Source organism: Callithrix jacchus, chromosome 15 (assembly GCF_049354715.1).
Source record: "Callithrix jacchus isolate 240 chromosome 15, calJac240_pri, whole genome shotgun sequence".
Lineage (NCBI taxonomy): Eukaryota > Metazoa > Chordata > Mammalia > Primates > Cebidae > Callithrix > Callithrix jacchus.
This window is the reverse complement of record NC_133516.1, coordinates 93,119,504-93,142,028: the sequence shown is the minus strand read 5'-3', so window position 1 is coordinate 93,142,028 and position 22,525 is coordinate 93,119,504. Positions and strand designations below refer to the sequence as shown.

General features: G+C 41.4%; 1 protein-coding gene across 3 annotated transcripts in view; it reads right to left on the bottom strand.

Annotated features, from left to right (window-relative positions):
* Nucleotides 1-22,525, bottom strand: part of LOC103788418 (TSC22 domain family protein 1-like) — a 31,998-nt gene that overhangs the window by 1,952 nt on the left and 7,521 nt on the right. The window contains exon 2 of one of the 3 annotated variants that reach the window (XR_008476899.2): nucleotides 10,573-10,693. Coding sequence is in view for 1 of the 3 variants with exons in the window: in XM_035274299.3 (XP_035130190.3) it covers nucleotides 824-829 (6 nt within the window). In the remaining 2 variants the exon portion in view is untranslated. Of the gene's footprint in view, nucleotides 1-823; nucleotides 958-8,983; nucleotides 9,107-10,572; nucleotides 10,694-22,525 lie in introns of those variants that run through there. The other 2 variants (XR_008476898.2, XM_035274299.3) reach the window with 2 other exon arrangements.

The window sequence follows — 22,525 nt, the reverse complement described above, 5'->3', positions numbered from 1 at the left end:
TCTTGATAATTAATTTCAAAGTGATGGCTCCCAGGTTTTTGAGAAAGACAATCCTGGGTTATAAAACCGGCAAGAGGTTGGGAGAAGATGTACCTCTCAAAGGGACAAAGAATTTATAATTGCAAGCTTTCTAAAGTAAATGTTCCTCCTTCTGAACTATAGTTCTATGAAAAAGGGGAGGCTGGATGCCATGGCTCACTCCTGTAATCCCAGCACTTTGGAAGGTGGAGGCAGGTGGATCTAACATGGTGAAACCCTGTCTCTACTACAAATACAAAAAAATTAGCCAGGTGTGGTGGCATGCTCCTGTAATCCCAGCTACTCGGGAGGATGAGGCAGGAGAATCACTTGAACCAGGGAGTTGGAGGTTGCAGTGAGCCAAGATCACGCCATTGCGCTCCAGCCTGGGCAACAGAGTGATACTCAGTCTCAAAAAAAGAAAAGAAAAGAAAGGGAAAAAGAAAGAAATAAAGTACATGCTCTTAAAAAAAGAGAGGACAAGGGCCTATATTCAGGAAGAAGCCTGTCTAAAGTTTAGCCAAGCTGAGGGGAACTTTCAGATCCCCTTGATCATATACCCAGCTTGGCAGGGTCCATCTTAATGTATTAGTGAAGAGGCTGCCATCTAAAGCATGTCTTCTCTGGAAGCACCTGTCTAAAATGAGTTGCCTACCTCCATTTGCAATAACCTAACTCTTATGTGTCTGGACATTGCCCGTTGGAGTCATTCTCCTATGTTAGACAACAAAGGTGGGTGCATGGTTTGTAGGAGACCATCATCCTACAATGATGTGTGATTTGGGGGCAGCAATAAAGGACCTACCTGCATCTCTTTTAAGCCTTTCGTCAGGGAAAGACCTCAGCAAAATTTTGATGTAGACAAAGGCATTCCACTCTTTCCTTTCTTTCCAGCTCTTCTTGTTTCAGACACCCTATGCCCTCAGCCTTCCCACTCTCCTTTTGTTTCCTCCCAGAAACTAGCTTCTGAATCTTATACTAAAATGGAAAAAATTGGACAACAGCCTAAAAGAAGCCAAAATGTTTGTATATTATAAAATTTTAAACTCAGTGAAATCTTTTGTTTGAACCTGCAGTGAGTTAAAATGTTAGAGGACCTTGCCCTTAATGCTGAAACTGCCCCTTCTAGCAAACAGCTGCCACGTTCAAAGACAGGGCAGGAAAGCATCAAGGAGGACCCCAACCTACCAAGGACAAACCTGGATAGCTGGGGAATGGCCCCATGCCACACTAAGGAAAGCAGGCACTAAGGTGAGTGCCTGGAAATGGGGGACAACAGGGATTCCGGAGGCCCTTGAAGAAGGATTCTAAAAGCACAGGTCTAACCAAAGCAGAGAAATGAAGATTGGTGTTTTCTCACGGTAACTTTTGTTGCAAATGAGTTCTAGAGATGAAAGACTATGGGACCCTAAAAAAGGATGCTTCTGTTCAGCTTTACCCCTCAAGTACTGTCTCAGGGCTTTCCTTCTGGCCTCAAAGCTCCTTTAAGAGATGAGGTTCCCCATAGAGTCAAAATAACATGTCAATTGCTTCTATATCACTAATTCCCTCAAAAATTATTATTATTTTTTTTTTTGAGATGGAATCTTGCTCTGCCACCAGGCTGGAGTGCAGTGGCGCAATCTTGGCTCACTGCAACCTCCCCCTCCTGGGTTCAAGCAATGCTTCTGCCTCAGCCTCCCAAGTAGCTAGGACCACAGGTGCGTGCCACCACGCCCAACTAATTTTTTGTATTTTTAATAGAGACGGGGTTTCACCATGTTGGCCAGGATGGTCTCAATCTCTTGACCTCATGATCCGCCCACCTCGGCCTCCCAAAGTGCATTACAGGCATGAGCCACCACACCTGGCCTCAATAATTCATTTTAATGTATATACTCAAGGCACAGTTATATGAGCTAATATATGTAAGACAGGAAAAGAGTTGCTGGTATATGATAAGTGCTATACACATATTAGGTATTATTTTTTCATCATTATGCCACAGCCCTGATTTTGATGGATCTTTGGCAAAGCCAGAGTAGAAAAGTATCCCAGTTACAGCTGTTAGGATAGCACCATAAATCAGAGGAATCCAGTACATATCCATAAAGGAAGATGCAATCATCCTGTTCTTTATAATGACTTAAGATAGCAGGATGAATAATATCTTTCTAGAGAGAGACTTCCCCAATCAGTCAACTGAACCTATTCTTATGTGGGATTACCTCTGCCCAGCACCACAGATACATAAAGGATCTGAATGTGGAAGATCTCCAGCTCTGGTAATATTCTCTTAAGATATTTCTTGTAAGAAATTAATTTATGCAGCCAACAAACATATGAAAAAAAACTCATCATCACTGGTCATTAGAGAAATGCAAATCAAAAACTACAATGAGATACCGTCTCACGCCAGTTAGAATGGTGATCGTTAAAAAGTCAGGAGACAACAGATGCTGGAGAGGATGTGGAGAAACAGGAATGCTTTTGTACTGTTGGTGGGAGTGTAAATTGTTCAACCATTGTGGAAGACAGTGTGGTGATTCCTCAAGGATATAGAATTAGAAATATCATTTGACCCAGAAATCCCATTACTGGGTATATACCCAAAGGATGATAAATCATTCTGTTATAAAGACACATGCACACGTATGTTTATTGAGGCACTGTTCACAATAGCAAACACTTGGAGCCAACCCAAATGCCTGACAATGATAGACTTGATAAAGAAAATGTTCCACATATATACCATGGAATACTATGCAGCCATAAAAAAGGATGAGTTCATGTCCTTTGCAGGGACATGAATGAAGTTGGAAACCATCATTCTCAGCAAACTATCACAAGAACAGAAAACCAAACACCCCATGTTCTCACACATAAGAGGGAGTTGAACAATGAGAATGAGAATACATGGACACAGGGAAGGGAACATCACACACCAGGGCCTGTCAGGGGGTAGAGGGCTAGGGGAGGGATAGCACTAGGAGAAATACCTAATGTAGATGATGGGTTGATGGGTGCAGCAAACCACCATGGTACGTGTATACCTATGTAACAAACCTGCACATTCTGCACATGTACCCCAGCACTTAAAGTATAATTTTAAAAAAGAGAAAAAAATGTATCTGTAAAGCAAATATAAGGGAAAGTCCTATGATACGTGAAGAACAGTCTCTATGGACTCCTGTCAGCATCCTTCAAAGTGACCAGCTGGAATGATTTCATAACACCCAGTCCCAGCAACAGCAGTTCTGCTTCCAGAGGAAGACTGACTTACCAAAAATCACAATGAAACTGTTGATATAGGGTAATTTAGTGTTAAAGAGACCCAGCAGGGTGGGTGTTTTTTCTTAAAAGGGAAGAGTGCAGTAAGGATAGTTTAATTTGGGGCCTGATCTAAATCTTTCACTTCCTCTCTCAGGAGAGAAGCAGATGTACACTACAGGGTTGGGGAGGGAATGGGGAGGATGAAGAAAACAAAATCAGATTGTGGTTCAAGTCTTCTTGAAACATCAGTCTGATGCTCATTGTCTCATCTAAGCATTTGGAAATTCAACACAGAAGAGCATCTTCATTTCTGTTCATAAATTATTTATGCCCATTTCACCTTTTCTTTACAGGCACAAATAAAATAAAATAAAAGTGAAGCCAGCAAAAGAGAAGCCATCTTTTCAACACACAGTGCTGCAGTAATTAGATATCTAGAAAGAAAAGGATTCATTCAAACCCTTACCTCACATCATACACAAAAATTAATTCAAAATGAATCCAAATATCTTGGACTTTATCAAAAGGTTATAAGTTTTGCACTTCAAAAGATAACATTAAGAAAATTAAAAGATAAGTCACATATGGTAGAAAAATATTTGTAAGTCATATATCTGATAAGGGACCTGTATCCAGAATATATAAAGAACTCTTACAATTTAATAGTAAGAAGAAAACTCAATTTTTAAAATAAGCAAAACATTTGAATAAACATTTTACTAAAGAAGATATCTGAATGGTCAATAAGCACAAGAAAAGATGCTTAACATCATTTTTTACTAGGGAAATGCAAATTCTTTCTTTTTTTTTAGATAGGGTCTTACTCTGTCACCCAGGCTGGACTGCACTATGACACCGTCACAGCTCACTCCAGCCCCAACCTCCTGGGGTCAAACAATCCTGCCACCTCAGCCTCCCAAGCTGGAACTACAGTTGCATGCCACCATGCCTGGCTAATTTTTGTATTTTTGGTAGAGACAGAGTTTCACCATGTTGACCAGGCTGGTCTCAAGCTCCTGAGTGTAAATGATCTGCCTGCCTCAGCCTCCCCAAATGCTGGGATTACATGCATGAGCTACTCCACCCAGCTGGGAAATGAAAGTTAAACCCAAAATGAGATACCACTGCACACCCACTAAAATGACTATAATCCAAAAGGCAGGCAATAGCAAGTGTCAGCACAGACACAGAGAAACTGGAAGCTCCATACATCCTTGGGGGATACATAAAATGGTACCTTGGAAAACAAATGGTTTCTTTAGAAGTTAAACATAAATTAACCATAAGATCCAGCAATCCTTCTTCTAGGTGTATATTCAAGAGATAAAAAGGTACATCCACACAAAAATTTGTATGTGAATGCTCATAGAAGATTATTCATAATAGCTGATATGGTTTGGCTCTGTGTCCCCACTCAAATCTCATGTCAAATTGTAATCCCACATGTCAAGGGAGGGGCCTAGTGGGAGATGACTGGATCACAGGAACAGATTTCCCCCATGCTGTTCTTATTACAGTGAGTGAGTTCTCATGAGAACTGATGGTTTAAAAGTGTGACACTCCCCCACTTGACTCTCCTGCCATGTAAGACATGCCTTCTTTCCCCTTTGCCATCTACCATCATTGTAAGTTTCTTCAGGCCTCCCCAGCCATGCAGAACTGTGAGGCAATGAAACCTCTATTCTTTATAAATTACCCAGTCTCCGGTGGTTATTTTTAGCAGTGTGAAAATGGACTAATACAATAGCAAAACCTGAAAAAAATCCAAATGTCCATCAACTGGTGAATGAATAAACAAAGTGTGGTATATCCATACAAGGGAATATTATTCAGCAATAAAAAGGAATGAAGTACAGATAACCCCTGGGTTACAAGTTTTGACTTTACAATGGGTTTATCACAGTATTAAATGCATTTTCCACTTACAATATTTTTGACTTACAATGAGTTTATCAAAATGTAACCCAATCATAAATCAAGGAGCATCTATACTGATACATGCTATTCCATGGATTTTCCTTGAAATTGTTATGCTTGGTAGTGGAAGCCAGCCACAAATGGTTTGACTCTGGTGTGATTTTTTTTTTTTTTTACATGAAATGGCCAGAATAGGCAAATCGACAGAGACAGAAAGTAGTAGTAGATTAATGGTTGCCCGAGGCTGGGAAAAGGGATCTTTTCAGGATGATGAAAATATTCTAAAATTGAGTTGTGATAATAGCAGCACAACTCTGTAAATTTACTAAAAATCATTGAATTGTACAGTTCAAATGGCCTATTTATATGGTATGTAATTATACTTCAATAAAGCTATTAAAAAGAATACATATATCAAATAAAAAGCAAAGTCAGCAAACACTGCTATCAAACAAAATTAGATGATTGATTTTAAAACTAATTTTCTGACAGCCAAGGAAAAAGGCAAAGACATTTGTGAGGCTATAAAACATCATTTTTGTTTAAAAAAGATAAGAAAAAAAAGCATTCCTATAATCCCAGCTACTTGGGAGGCTGAGACAGGAGAATAATTTGAGCTCAGGAATTCAAAACCAGGATAATTTGAACTCAGGAACTTGAGACCAGCCTAGACAACACAGTGAGACCCTCATCTCAATTTAAAAAAAAAAAAAATGCTAAATTTTTATATTCTTACTTAAAAGTGGGAGCCAAGCTATAAGGATGCAAAGGCATAAGAATAACACGATAGACTTTGGGGACTAAGGGGAAAAGGGTGGGAAGAGGGTGAGAGATAAAAGACAACAAACTGAGTTTATTGTATACTGCCCAGGACATAGGTGCACCAAAGTCTCACAAATCACCACCAAAGAACTTACTCATGGTACCAAATACCACCTGTTCCCCAAAAACCTATGGAAATATTTTTTTAGCTATATTTTTGTCTTTGGTTGGATGCAGTGGCTCATGCCTATAATTGCAGCACTTTGGGAGGCTGAGAAGGGCAGATTGTCTGAGCTCAGGAGTTTGAGACAAGCCTGGCCAACATGGCAAAACCCTGTCTATACAAAAAATGCAAATTATCTGGGCATTGTGGCATGCACCTGTGGTCCTAGTTATCTGGGGGCTGAGGCAGGAGGGTTGCTTGAGCCCAGGTGGTTGAGGCTGCAGTAAAGTCTGTTCATGCCACTTTACTCTGGCTTATGTGACAAAGTGAGACCCTGTCTCAAAAAAAAATTTTTTAATTAAAATACAAATTTTGTCTTTATCTGTTTCCTGCTGCTATAACAGAATACCACAGACTGGGTAATTTATAAATAATAGAAGTTTATTTAGCTCATGGTTCTGAAGGCTGGGAAGTCCAAGAGCATGGTGCCTGGTAAGGGTCATCTCATGACAAAAGAGAAGAAGACAGAAGTAATCCCGTGAGACAGAAAGGCACCAAAGGCTGGATCACGTTATGACAACCTGCTCTGTGATAACTGACTCTCTCTTTCAATAATGACATTAATTCATTGGCTGGAGCCCACTTATTAAGCACTGTTGCATTAGGTATTGAGTTTCCAACACATGAACTTTTGAGGGAAACTTCAAACTATAGTTTTTCAGAAACAACTTTTTTTCTGCTTCTGACTTCTACTGAAAAAAGAAAAAAAAAAAAAAAACAGGTGTTCCATGTATTAGAGAGAGCCTCTGTAAAATTTGAGAGAATGTTGTTCGGTCTTAGTTTGGACACAGAATTTTTCTGTGCAGCCAGAGCAATAACACACTGCAGAACTGAGTTTGAGGAACAGCAACTCAATACCAAGAAGGAGCTCAGAGAAGCTGAAGAAGTGAGTGTTTAGCATCTCTCTTTGGCTGTATTTCTCACATATCACTCTTCCCATCTGGGCTTTTCCACAGAAAACAATCAAAAATTATGTTTACTAATGATTTATGATGTCCATGCCTGGTTGAAAGGAGAGTATGGTGCTGAAACATCCAACATGTAGATCATTAGGGAAAGTAGAGTTTGGTTTATGCTCTTGCCCAGGAGTACGGCCTCAAACACAGAGTGAGCTAAGAACATGCAGAGGTAAGTAAGACTTCTCTCTGCAAAGCAGCTTTGGATATGTCTTCAAGACACTACAAGGATAGTGAAGCCCTAAATTTCTGCACCTACGGTACATAAGAGCTACCCCTGGCCTGAAGGATTTTTAGGGTGAAATTAGCCTCCATCTGTGCCTGCCACTGAGAACTTTCATGTGGATCCTGTGGAGCTAATAATTTGAAGCAGAATTGAATCTCCATGTCTCCAATAGGTGATGTTCGTCCCAAAACACATAGCACCACCCCTGAAAAACAACTATACTTACCTGTCTGTTGAATACAAGCTCTATTAAGCAGGAGTAATGCTAAAAATGCCATATTTGACACTGAGCTATTCCTCCCGACAGAAAGCAACCATTCAGTGTAGGACATGTCATCAGCAGAGAGAATAGCAGATACCTTCCTGTGTGCTGTGGCAAAAGACACAGCATCTGCTTTATCTAAAAATGCTGACCAAAATATGATGACTTAAAATTAAAGAACTGAGTACAACCACATTTAATGCTGCTTAAAATTGGAATTTACCACAGAGAGCTACTGTATTTTACAACAAGGACTATGGCAGAGACCCTGGAGAAAAATAAAAAGCCTTGGACTTACTGAGACCCTACAATATTGCTCTAAATACTTACTGCAAAAATCTTAAAATGTTCTTAGTTTCAACAAGAGCAACAACCACAAAAAAAAAAAACCTGACTTTAAAAATAAGCAAATTATTTGAATAGACATTTCTTCAAAGAAGATACATTAATAGGCAAAAATCACATGAAAAGAAGTTTAATATCTCTAAGCATCAGATAAATGTTCATCAGACATTATGGAAGGCTACTGTTTTGGGCCAGCCTCTGCTCAGCAAATTGCAACCCTCAGAACGAGCTGTTGCTGAGTCTAGAATTGCAAATAAAGCCAATTCAATTTTTAAACTAAATTTGTTGTCATTCTGCCTTTCAATGTCCTTTAAGATTTTCTGCTGCTTCTCAGCCAGATTACAGGTGTGAGCTGCAAAGCTCGAAGCTTTAAAGGTCTCCTTAAAAGTTTACATTAGAAGGCTGTTCAAAATTGGCTCATCTTTGATCATGCTAGATCTACAATTACTGCAGATTTCTCTCACCTTCACTCAGCCAAAAGCCTATAGAAACCAACCAAGCCATAAATTTTCTTGAATGAACACATGGCCCTGATGGCTGCCACCACTGGAAATTTTTGTCTTCCTCTCCCTTCAGAGTTTGCCAGGATTCTTGGGAGTGCCTTCGCCTCATCCTGCCCTGGCTTCCAAGAACCAACAGGCCCTAGCCCAGAAGTACTGGCCTTGCCTTCTGCTTCTGCCTTGAAGGCGCAGAGTCTGTTGTGTGCTGGCCTTGCTAGAGAAAGTCTGCCTGTTACTGTTTACGAGGGAGGCGTCCCTCACAGGGATGGCGTGACCAGAGAAACATCTTCACACAGAGGCAGTTTTATTTCTTTCATGTGTTTGATTATTTGACTGTGGTTGTGGTTTTTGGGGCTTTAGGGTGAAGAGGTGGGGAAGGAGGTGGCCAAAAGAGGCCTAGAGGATAGGCGCAAGATAACCATAAAAAGCTGTGAGACCCAGCCGCACTAAGAAACACTTCCAACTGCCTGGCCACACCTTTTCCTTCCATCTTTTGCCATACACACCCACCCACCCACTCACTCATTCTAGAGAGGGAGGAAGAGAGGTCACAGAGACGCAATACTTCGAAGCTGCATCTTCAATTGCTGTTTCAATTCAATTCTTCAAAACTGTTGTTACTAAGTCATCTTATAGCAAAGGGATGAAGTCCCAAAGATCTGACCCATTAGTGATTGTGGAAGATTCTGGAATTCTCATGTTGCCAGGAGACAAGAAATGGGATATTTCCTCTCCACTGGGTTCTTCTCAGCAAAGCTGCAGAGTTTCACCAGGAAGAACAACGGAAAGAATTCCCTTTAAAATTCAAGTCAGGAAAACTCAGGCCTTAATCTGAAGCTCAGGACAGTACAGTGTGCAGTGCCCTAAATGAGGAATAGCTTAAGAACCAAATTTACCCTGCTCTTAGTAAAGACCAGATTCTTCACATTTTACATATAGGAAGAGCAGGCTAAAGGGAAGGAAAACCGGGGACTGAGTAACAATTTGCAAAGGGCAGCAAATGCAATCAATCAAAAACTGATGATGGCGAAACATGGGGCATCGGTCCTCTCTTCTGCTGAAATGGTCGCTGTGCTTGTGATTGTAGTGTCCTTTGCTCCCCTACTCTATCACAAGGAAATGGTCAAAGTTATTTCATGTAGGAGAGTAGAACTCCGAGTGGTGGGTGATCATTATGAGAAGCAGATTTCAGTTCTGACTTTCAGAGGGGCTGCTCAAAAAGGCCACGAGATGCCTATGCTATATGTATTCACGGTCATCAGGAGAACTGCTGCTTAGAATTGTAGGGGAAAATCAAGGCAGAGGCATTCATCTGCATGATACTTCTGGGGCTAGAGAGTCGATCATTGCAGCAATACAGATTACTGAAACTGTCTTTCTACCCCTCGTGATTAACAAATCTACTTCATCTAAATCTTGCTTCCTCACTCCTATTTAACCTTTTAAAATAAAATAATCTCACTGGCAAATTTTAAGAATCTATTAAGTACTCGGCCCAGGGATAGGTTTTCTGAGTAATAGAGGAAAATTTACTATGCTAGAGAGCAAACTGAGAAAGCAGATTGAAAGAAACAGAAAAGTAGGCTGGGCACAATGGCTCCTGCCTGTAATCCTGACTCTTTGGGAGGCCAAGGTGGGAGGATCCCTTGAGGCCAGAAGTTCAAGACCCTAGGCAACATAGTGAGACCCAATCTCTACAAAAAAAATAATAATAATTAGCTGGGGTGGTGGCATGCACCTGCAGTCCTAGCTGTTCAGGAGACTGAGGCAGGAGGATTGCTTGAGCCCAGGAGTTTGAGGTTACAGTGACTGCACCACTGCTCTCCAGCCTAGGCAACAGGGTAAGACCCTGACTCTTAAAAATAAAAATTTTTTTTAAAAATAAAGAAGAAATAGGAAAACAATTAAAAAAATCAGAAAATTTCAGAACCCCTTGAAAATCTTCCTCTTTTCCTAATAATGACCACAGGGCCTCGTTGTCTGTTAAGAACCATGACTGTCCCTGCATTCCGCCTGGCTCCTCCCTGGCTTGACTCATTTTCACCTAAGGGTAGAGAGGGCAGAATTACAGGGAGGCGTTTGTTGGGTTTCAGCCACACTTCTAAACTTACCTGGGTCACACTCTGTGGGTTTGTAGCCACCTGCCTCTCCTTGGTGATTAATGCAGCTTCACAGAAACCTTCTGTTCTCTGCTCCTCCTCCTACCTGGGACAGGTATCGAGGGTTTTCAGGCTAGAGATGAAAGAAAAGGCCAGTATGAAGAACGCTTATCTGTGATTAAAAAGATGGCAAGATAATGAAGACCTGGTAACTTGCCATTAGTGGGATCACTATAAACATCCCACTGTCACTTGCACTCAGGGATCCCCCGAGTTAAGAACTCCCAGAACCGGACAGCACTATGATGCAAACGCCATGATCGGGTCCCCTGTGTTCTTTCTGGGGAAACAGAGACTTGAAATCATGACCTTCCCAGACTTCTGTGGGTCACAGCATCCTCCACGCAGCCTTCAGGTCTTTCTAAATTATGACCTGATCTGATCCTGGTTCTTCCTTGACTGAGTTATTTCTAGGGATTCTTCTCTCCTACATCCCAGTTTCCTTCAAAGTCAGTGAGGCCCTCCAAGATCTAGCCCTGTGTGTGTGTGTGTGTGTGTGTGTGTGTGTGTGTGTGTGTGTGTGTGTCTCACTCTCTCCAGTCTCATTTCTCACCATACCAGGTCTCAGACTCTTGCAAAGAAGTCAACACAAAATTCTGTTTCACATCTCTGTGCCTTTTGTACATGTATTTCCTCTATCCTCTGCTGGACTGACTACCTGACAAAGCCATACTATCTGAAGGTACGGCCACTCCTTTCCTGAGGCAGACCCTAGGGCAGTATGTAAATGAAGCCAAGAGAAACAGGCAAGTGCTCACGTTTATATTGCCATGTGCAATCAACTCACATGTGCCATCAACTCTTCCAGATCCTACTTTCTGTAGGGAATGAAAAAAGCAACACTTCTCAGCCAATGTGGTTAGCCCTCTTTTGCCTAGAGGGAAGATGATGGAGGGAGATTTAAGCAGGTGTTTTCCTTAAGGCCATTGAGGAGGACAGTAAAGATTACTTTCTTCTTTGAAGATTATAGGTAGCAATGGTCCACACTATTGAAGATGCTTATACAGTGTCAGACATGGATCTGTTGGGGTCCTACACTAATTACTCCCTTCCTCTCTGTCCTTCTTCCTACTTCTCTCCATCTCATGTCCACCATTTCCACCAAGTTTCATGCTTTATAGTCACTGGACTTGGATTAAAGAATCAGCAGAAAGTAATTGTTAATTCAAATATTAATTGCTTCAACTCTTTCTACTAAGTTTACATATAGTTTTTTCATAGACTGGAGAAAATAGATGTCTCGATCTGGCGCAGACTGCTGATACGTTTTCTTTGGAGTAATATGTAAGATGTTTTACATTATAAATTCTATCACTGATAGTTTCTCATCTTTGTAGAGAGCACACTCTATACTTGAGCACATATTATTACATTTGATCCCTGTATCAGTTTAAAAGCCTCATCACAAGTTCTGTCTCATCTGTCTGCTAAATCTCTCTCAGACCCGACTTACCCTTTTTCTTTTTGCCTCTGCCTTACTTTAGGCCTTGATCAGTTCTCACCCGGGTTTTTATATCAGCATCCTAAAGAGCCGACCAGACCAGCCAGCACCCTGTTTTTCATTTCCTCTGTCTCCGCTGCCTCCCACAAAGTCCGTTCTCCACCGCTCCAGATCTTTCTAAATTCCAGCCCAATCCTGCTACCTCTGTAGTTTAATGATTTTGGAGGTTCCCTTTCACCTACACAAAATTCAAACTCTTTTCCAGGGTACACAAGACTCTCTTTGCCTGGTTCTAATCTTGTTCGTTACCCTCGAGACCTCAAATTTTTAGAGTTTCTGAAGACATGATGCTTATACATTTATATCTTTATATACCTTTCATCTCTGGAATGCCCTTCGGATCTTTTCCTACCTGGTGACACCTAGTCATCCTTTGACAGACTGATCTGGTATCTCCTGTTCCGTGGAACAGCCCCCACTGCTCAAAGGCATAACTGATTACTCTCACCTCTAGTCACAATTTAACCCTACACTTACATCTATAATGGTACTTACTGCCCTGTTTTGAAATAATAGCTTCACTACTTACTGTCTCCCCAGTAAGCTGTGAACTCCATCAGAATAAGAAAGTTGTAATATTTATCCTTATATGTTTATTGCTTGCACAGCTCATGTCAGTTAATCTATAAATCATTGTTAAATGAATGGGGGAAGAAGAAAGATGAATATAGGTCTATTATTATTATTGTTTCCATTTAACAGGGGAAGAAACTGGTCTCAGGGAGATGAAGCCTCTTGCCCAAATTCTACCTCAAGCCCATGGCTCCTCACTTCAGATCATGGAGTCTGTTCTTTAAACCATCTTCCTCCAAGCAGATGAGCACAATAACAGTATACCTGAAATCTACTTGCACTCTGGACTAATCATGTCCTATTTCAGAAACAAGGGAAATAAGATAATATAAGACTTACAAATCGGCCAGGTGCAGTGGCCCACACCTGTAATCCCAGCACTTTGGGAGGCCAAGGCGGGCGGATCATGAGGTCAAGAGATCAAGGCCATTCTGGCCAACACATTGAAACCCCGTCTCTACTAAAAATACAAAAAAATTAGCCAGGTGTGGTGGCACGCACCTGTGGTCCCAGCTACTCAGGAGGCTGAAGCAGGAGAATTGCCCGAACCCAGGAGGCGGACATTACGGTGAGCCGAGATCGCGCCATTGCACTCCAGCCTGGGTAACGAGTGAAACTCCATCTCAAAAAAAAAAAAAAAAAAAAAAAAAAAGAAAAGCTACATTCATTACTCAAAATATCTTGGGGTCCCCTTTGAAACTGTCTTCAGGGCTGGGCATAGTGGCTCATGCCTGTAATCTCAGTACTTTTGGAAGCCAAGGCAGGTGGATAACTTGAGCTCAGGAGTTCGAGACCAGCCTGGGCAATATAGTGAGACCTTGCCTCTATTAAAAAAAGAAAAAACTTCAATGCTAAAAACAAATATTGAACACTTACTATGGATTACTGTAAATCACTGCTAAAGGCTCGTCATATAAAACTGAAGGCCCTTCAACCAAAATCTGAGTGGCTCTAGCAGCTAACCTAAAAGATGGACGTCAACACAAAGCACCGTTGGAGCTCAGAGAGACGAACTCACAATGGGGAAGACAAGGGAACTGTCAATATACAACTCTCTAAAGACAAATAGGAACTCAGCAGGAATGAAGAAGGCCACATTAAAACTTCCGAAAAAAGGGGGTAATTAATGTAAATCTATAGGAATAAGGAAAGGCTAAGCCATAGGAACAGCGTGTGCAAAGGCATAGAGTTGGTAAATATTGAAAGTCAGGTAATTCAATGTAAGTAACCAGAGTTAATGGCACTGTGATAGGAAGTAAGGCTGTAAAGCTAGGTTGAGCTCAATTAGGGAAGGTCTTGATACTTTCACTCTGCAAAGAGGCGGCCTTGGCATCCAAAAACTTCTTCCCCAGAGTTCAAAGTTTAAAAGTCAACTCTGGCAGTTCTTTATAAAAGCGATTAGAGCAACAGGCAGGATTTCTCATGCCCTCTGCTCATGTTCTACTGCAGGTGATGTTACTCAAACTGCTTGTCTACTTCACTCGGTTTCAAATGATGTTAAGCTGTGCTCAAAAACCAAATCTACTCTAAGGAGCAAAACCTACTACCCTGGAAGGTACTTTAAAAACTCAGCAAACTGACACAAGAACAGAAAAACAAACACCGCATGTTCTCACTCATAGGCGGGTGTTGAACAATGAGAACACACGGACACAGGGAGGGGAGCATCACACCCTGGGGTCTTTTGGGGGGGCTATGGGAGGGACAGCGGGGGTGTGGGGAGGTTGGGGAGGGATAACATGGGGAGAAATGCCAGATATAGGTGACGAGCAGATGGAAGCAGCAAACCACATTGCCATGTATGTACCTATGCAACAATCCTGCATGATCTGCGCCTGTACCCCAGAACCTAAAGTGCAATAAAAAAACAAAATCCCAAAAGTGAAATCCCCAACACTGGAAAATCACGATGTATTACTTTAGAATCGATAGTAGGTATGTATACAGTGCATATGAATTTGTGTGTACAGGTACCCACGTGCCAAGAAGAAATAAAAGAGTGTGAGAACACTGGGTGAAGTGCGGCCGCTCTTGGAGTTCTTTCCTGGTAACCATGGCCTATCACACTTCAGATAAAAGACTGTCTGTCATTTGCTGGGCACATGACTCAGGCCTGTTATCCTGGCACTTTGGGAGGTCCAGGTGGGAGGATCGCTTGAGCCCAGGAGTACAAGTCAGCCTGGGCAACATAGCAAGACCTCCTCTCTACAAAAAAAAAAATTAGCTGGACATGGTGGTGCATGCTTGTAGTCCCAGCTATTCAGGAAGCTGAGGTGGGAGGATCACTTGAACCTGAACTCAGGATGTCAAGACTAGAATGAGCAGTGATCACACCACTGCACTCCAGCCTGGGTGACAGAGCAACACCCTGTCTCAAAAAAAAAAAAAAAAAGAAAGAAAAGAAAAGAAATGGGGCCAGGCACAGTGGCTTACACCTGTAATCCCAGCACTTTGGGAGGCCAAGGTAGGCAGATGACGAGGTCAGGAGATCGAGACCATCCTGGCTAACACAGTGAAACCCGTGTCTACTAAAAAATACAAAAAATTAGCCAGGCATGGTGGCAATCACCCATAGTCCCAGCTACTCAGGAGACTAAGGCAAGAGAATCGCTTGAACCCAAGAGGTGGAGGTTGCAGTAAGCCAAGATCTTGCCACTGCACTCTAGCCTGGGTGACAGAGCAAGACTGTCTCAAAAAAAAAAAAAAGATAACCACCAACCAAAGCCAGAAGTAACAACTTTCAAAATAATCATCAAGCACCACAGGGTCTGCCTGCTCCTTTCTTGCCTCCTCAGCTCAATTCTACTAACACAAAGAATGAGTTTCAATTTTGTAGCAAATTATATTTTATAAATGGAGTAGCATTTTAGTTAACATTCATTTCTGGGCTTCTGTGACAAAAAGAAAAGCATTTACTAATCTTTCAGGGACACGGTGAGATTTAAATCATTTATGTGGCTCCATAAGTTTCAACGAAAGTGTTCAATGTGCTTTCTCTACAATTAAGTCAGCTGTATAAAACCACAGCTCATTCTTTACATCGCACTTTATTATATAAACTTTGTCTCAAGCAAATTTATTATGTAAAATTTTACCCAAGCAAAAGTATATAACCACAGCAGGGAACTGGCAGAATTGTCTTTGTTTTTCAAGCATTTTTTTTTCAGTAGTTGCTGAGCAAGGTTCTAGAAAAGCCCTTCAGGGAATCTCACTAGCAAGACTGTAAGCCCATGTGGACTTCGAACTCATAATTATTCAAATCATGTTTTGTTTTAGTAACTTAAACGTTCTCATTTTGGATGAAATAATAGATTTCCTTCTCCTTTTTTTTTTTTTAACACTCAGCAGTTTCTTAACAACCAAGATAATTTCCCTCTTCTGGCCATCCTAATATAGTCATATATACAACAACATAGGAGTCTCCATGAAGCACTGGCCTAACGAAAGCAATACTTAGGATCGTACTTTTTTAATGCAGATTAAAATATCCACCGGTCAATACAAGATCTTTCTCTGCGAAGGAGACAATGTTGTATGAGAGATAAAGCAGATGGGTAATAGAAGACAAGATGAAGCCTGCCATGACCTGATATTTTTTGCTTTGCCGCCTCTCCCAGCCTCAGTCGTTGTATTCTCAGAAGTGAGATAACCTACCACACAGAGTTAGTAGGAGGAGAAAACCAAATCTTGCCTATGAAATCTGTTTGTAAAGCCAAGAGGTTTATGTAAGTTACATTGTTATCATGATGGTGAAAAGTTACCAACCCTGGATACTCTTCCATTAAAATCTGCACACCATGGGAAGCCAGGATTCGGGGAGAATATGGAAAGGATTCCAGGGAAGGGGAGAAAAGGTTAAAGTTCGGCTTGAGAAAAGAGTGCCAGGGAGACAGTAATACGGACTTATGCAGAGACACGTGAAAAAAACGAAACAAGCGAAAATGTACTTTTACTAAAAATTATTTTGTGTAAAACACAACAATTTGTGTCTGCATGTTTTAAAGAACTTAGCTTTTTAAGACTGTTTGCCAGAGATGCAAACCTTGTCACTAGAGTTTGGCCTTTTGAAGAGAGTGTCAAATAAGGTATCTGTTTGCCCATATATGCTTTTGTCAGAGAGCCAACAGGACTCGCCCTGTGAAGAGTGGCTCTGGTTGCTGTCTTACCATAGGCTCACCTTTAACTGCCTCTCTAAATTACATTTGTGTTTCCTTCTCAGCATTCCCTGCTTAATCCAGACTCAGGGTGTCCTACTTTGAAAGGTTGCAATCAGTGACAGAGAGTAATTTTATCATAAAAATGTTATTTGTCCAAGCAAAGTATGTAACTTATCGTCTTTATTGTATACCAGATATTTTACAGACGTGTTATTATTCAATTCATGCAAGGTATTAGTGATAACATTTCACAGGTGAGAACACAAAGCCTTGACAGATTGAATTACATAAAGTCAAACGAGCAGGAAATTTTTACTGCTGTGTCTGGCTGCAATGCCAATGCTGTTTTTCAGACAAAAGACACGGTATCCAGACTTTTATGTTCTACCCAAGTGATCCTCAGGGAAAATAAAAAAAAAAACACTTGAGCCAAACTCTGAGGTCAGTGATAGCCAGTGTTGGAGTACTGCACTCCAGAGAGACGAAGGGCGGATGGGCGGGTCAAAGGTCCATGCCCACCCCTATAAATTTTAGTGACTTCGTAGAGAAGTGCAGCATTGGCTTATATTGTCTATCAGTATGAAGCCAGACAAAGACGAAAGAGAAAGAGAAAGGCGATTCCAGGAAGTTGAACCCAAGACCTCTGAAGTTCCAGCCAGGCGCGATGACTCACACCTGTAACGCCAGCACTCTGGGAGGCCGAGGCAGGCAGATCACTTGAAGTCAGGAGTTTGAGACCGGCCTGGCCAATATAGTGAAGCCCTGTCTCTGCTAAAAATACAAAAATTACCTGGGTGTGGTGGCAGGCACCTGTAATCCTAGCTACACAGGAGGCTGAGGCAGGAGAATCGCTTGAACTTGGGAGGCAGAAGTTGCAATGAGCTGAGATGAAGCCACTGCACTCCAGCCCGGATGACAGAGCGAGACTGTCACAAAAAATAAATAAATAAATGAAGTTCCTCTCCTCTCGTATTTCATAACTCCCTGTTTTTAGCACCCTTTTCTAGTTTTTCAAACCTAAAAGTAATTATATCACATTATTTTAAGAGCAGTACTATTTCTACTAATTACTTCAGCCTCAGGAATGAGGATACAGTACGTAGAAAACTGCTCTTGATCGTTTCATGGAATTCTTTTTTTTTTTATTGCATTTTAGGTTTTGGGGTACATGTGCAGAACATGCAAGACAGTTGCATAGGTACACACATGGCAGTGTGTTTTGCTGCCTTCCTCCCCTTCACCCACATTTGGCATTTCTCCCCAGGCTATCCCTCCCTAGCTCTCCCTGCCCCTCTGTCCCTCCCCTATTCCCCCCAATAGAACCCAGTGTGTAGTACTCCCCTCCCTTTGTCCATGTGTTCTCATTTTTCATCACCCACCTATGAGTGAGAATATGCGGTATTTCATTTTCTGTTCTTGTGTCAGTTTGCTGAGAATGATGTTCTCCAGATTCACCCATGTCCCTACAAACGACACAAACTCATCATTTTTGATTGCTGCATAATATTCCATGGTGTGTATGTGCCACATTTTCCCAATCCAGTCTATCATCGAATTCTTTCTTCAAAAGAAACCACAGGCTCACACCTGTAATCCCAGCACTTTGGGAGGCGGAGATGGGTGGATCATGAGCTCAGGAGTTTGAAACCAGCCTGACCAACATGGCGAAACCTCATCTCTACTAAAAATACAAAAATTAGCTGGCATGGTGGCACACGCCTGTAATCCCAGCTACTCAGGAGGCTGAGGCAGAAGAATTGCCTGAACCTGGGAGGCGGAGGTTACAGTGAGCCGAGATCGCACCACTGCACTCTAGCCTGGGTGACAGAGTGAGACTTCATCTCAAAAAAATAAAATAAAAAAAGAAACCACAGCAATACCCAGTCCTTGTATAGACATAACATTTGGGTTACTGAGACACGCTAAAGCATTTCTGGAGTCTGCCACAAGGTTTTGTGTCCCCTCCTACCCCAAGTTCCCCAAGATCAAAAAAACATCCAAGAAATGGTTAAAAGTTCTCTGAAAATTTCATGCTTCTCAGGAATGCTATACAAGTTTTCATTTAATGAAACAAGCAAAACTCCTCAGCTTCCACCACTCCCATGCCCCTTCACCGGACTCTCCTAACTCCAGAGCTTATACAACAGAAAAATGGTACAAACATTGAGAGCAAACCTACCTTTTGAGACCTGAACCAAACCTGGAAGACTGAACCAACTTTTTGGAATTCAACTCACAGCAGAAAGCAGGTTCACAGATAACACATCAACATATCCATTCATTTGTTTAAGTAGCTGTGCATCTTCTATCCCTGCTCTGCCTCCACCCTGTGTGTACAACCACCATGTCAAATATGCCCAAACGTTAGCTTGGCGCTACCCTTACAACAATTATGTAAGTCATAGCAAGCTGGGGCCGTGATGCTAACTCTACTCACTCCACAGTGCACAGCCTGAGGAGAAACATCAGGAGTGGGCTGGAAAATCTCCCCCTAGATTTCACTGAACAAGACTGCAACTCCTTCTCGGGTGCCACCTTTGCTTTCTGCTCATGTGCGTTTTCCACAGTATCAATCGGACTTTCAGATACTGAAAACAATTGACGTTTGGATCAGAGAGCCCCCGTTTGTAGACCCTGTTTTTACAAAAGTACATTGGGATATCAGTACACTCAGAATACTAAGGGCTCCTTTCACAATGATCGCATTGCCCTGCCCGTCTTCAACAGTCCTTAAAAAAAAAACTTTTCTGTCTTCATGCAACAGGATCACCTTGGGAAATTGTTAAAAATACACTTTTCCAGAGTTCACTCCAAGTCTACTGAACCAAAATCTATAGAATTTCCAGTAGAAACCAGGGATATCTGTTTTAACAAGCTTCCTAGTTGATCCTAGTGAAAATGCAAATTAGAGAAATATTGCTTCAGCCTAAATTGGTGATACAATCATTCAAAATCATGGCGTCATTCATTGCACTATGGCACTAAACACTTTTTTTTTTTTTAAGACAGTCTTGCTCTGTTGCCAGGCTGGAGTGCAGTGGCGCAATCTTGGCTCACTGCTGCAACCTCCGCCTCCTGGTTTCAAGTGATTCTTCTGCCTCAGCCTCCCGAGTGCCATCATGCCCGACTAATTTTTTTGTATTTTTAGTAGAGACAGGGTTTCACCATATTGGCCAGGATGGTCTCGATCTCTTGACCTCGTGATCCACCAGCCTCGGCCTCCCAAAGTGCTGGGATGACAGGTGTGAGCCACTGCGTCCGGCCCACACTTTCTTTATAATTTGGATCTCTCCTAGACTAATTGCCCTAAGAGATGGCAGTTTCCTTTCCAGAGAGCTCGAAGCCTATATATGTAAGCATTCAAAAAGAAAGGGGCAGATTCCAACTTAGATCCTATGATCAAGATGTAAAGATGTAGGAGATGAAGATGTAGACAATGTCCTCCCTTCCCCACCTGCTCTCACTCCTGGCCAACCGCCAGCTGGCTGGTCACAAATGCAGTTGCTTCATCACTAAGAATCATATCCTGTGTCAGCATTAGTTTATTTTAGGTTTTTTTTTTTTTTTTTTGCAATAAAATGACAAAACAAGTTGGGCTGAATACTCTTTTTTATGTCAACAAAAAACATTAAGGGCAGAATTACTTTTTAGAGAATGTCATATCTTCACTTTCACAGGGAAGAACTAAATCTTTATTTTCACGGTAAAAAAGATGAACACAGTGTGAACAGCTGCTCTGAATTGTCTTCCGAGAACCTAGATGGCCTTCTTTTGGACAAACCTTGAAAATGCTTACTTAAAAAAAAAAAAAAAAGACAAAGAAAAACAGAATATTGGAGGCGTCCTGAATTTTTAATAGGGTACGTGCCATTAGGGCTTTTTGCACTAAAGGATGAACATGTACTGGTTTATGTGAACAACCGTTTTACCACCAGACTGCAATGCCAGTTTCCTCTACTGCAAACAGTGTTCTGTGACAAAAGAGAGAGAGAGAGAGAGAGAGAGAGAGAGAGAGAGAGAGAGAGAGAGAAGAAATATATCTAGCTAACAAGAAAAACAAAAAAGATAAACACAAAAAGCTTGGGACTAAGATCCCTAGCGTGAGAGTTCAAAACGGCACTGAACACAGCAGTGAAAGATCTGAATGACACTGTGACCTGTACCCGGGTGAGGCCTGAGTTTACGCTTTAGACTGTGAGCCTCAATGGAGAGGAAGTTCAAAGCCAGTAAGCAACTAATGGGAAATTCATATTCATTTTCAACATCGCCCGTTTTTCCCTTTTTCACTTCCACAGTTGCAAGTCAAGTTTCTATACGCAAGCAGACAGCCACGGGTAAGCCCAGTTGAAGCAGTGCCCGCTGACCAGGTCACACAAAGATAAGTGCGCAGTGTCTGATAGAAAGCTGGAGGCCACTTTATGTGGCCATGCAAAGTAAGATCGTCAGTATCTCATGAAAATGGGAGAGGCTTTGATCAAATATTCTTAAAAACACCAAAAAGATATACATTTAAAATAAGCTTATGAAAATCATTAAAGTGTTCAGCTAAAAATGCAGTAAAAATGTACTCATTGATGTAAGCAGCAAATGTTTATTGATCACATACTAACTATATAGCAGTTACTGTTCTAGGCACTGGGGATTCAAAGATGAATAAACAGACTTACCCCCGAAGAGCTTTGTTTCTCGTAGGTAGGAGACAAATATGTGAACATAGTTCAGCAATAAAGAATTATGGGTGTCATAGCAGGTGGGAGGACAGGTAACTGTGAGAACAAAAGAGGAAATAGTCAAGTAGTCTTCGGAAAGAAAGCAGGAGACAGCATGAGTCAAGTCTTCAATAATGAGTAGGTGTTTGAAGACAAACTTTCAGGGAAGCATGAACAAAAGCCTCAGTCATGAAATACATGGCATCTTTGGAAAAATGAAATAATTTGGGACAACTGGAACATCATAGCTTGCAAGCTACAAGACTCGATGGGGATGATTCTAAGGAAGCAACTCCTCATGAGAAGCTGTAATATGCTAGGTGCTAAGGCTCAATGGGACAACAATGAAAAACTTAGGAAGTCTTAGAGTCGATACTGACTGTAAGAAAGAGAGGTTAGAGGCATAAAAACCAGGATGGAGACCATTGCAATGATCTGGACAGGATCGTAATGCCCAAATTAAAGCAGAAATGCTGAAATAGAGATGGGTACAGATGTTAGAGCTGTTCAGAGTAGATGTCATTCAGGGTAGAAATAATAGGCCATTCACAAAAGCTCAGCTGACTTAGTGTCCCTCTTCTGATTCTTCCGAGTAGTCAAATTATTTGCTCAAATGATTCCACATAGGGCATAAATGCTAAGACAACAGTCTAAGTTCAGTCTCTCATCTCTGATATTTAGGAGTGTTACTGAGCAGTAAGGTAGCTGAAATAGAGACAAAGCAGGATGGAAAAGAAAAGAAAAGCCCAAGATAATGTAAAATAAACAATTCTATTTGGTTGCTGGCAGTTAAAAGTTGGGGGTTTGACTACAAAAGTCATCAAGAGGGAATTTTTTGGTGGGGAGTAGAGGGACATGAAACTATTCTGTATCTTGATTGTGGTGGTGGTAACATGACTCTAGACTTTCGTAAAAACTCATAAACCTAGACACCATAAAGAATAAATGTTACTGTATGTCATTTT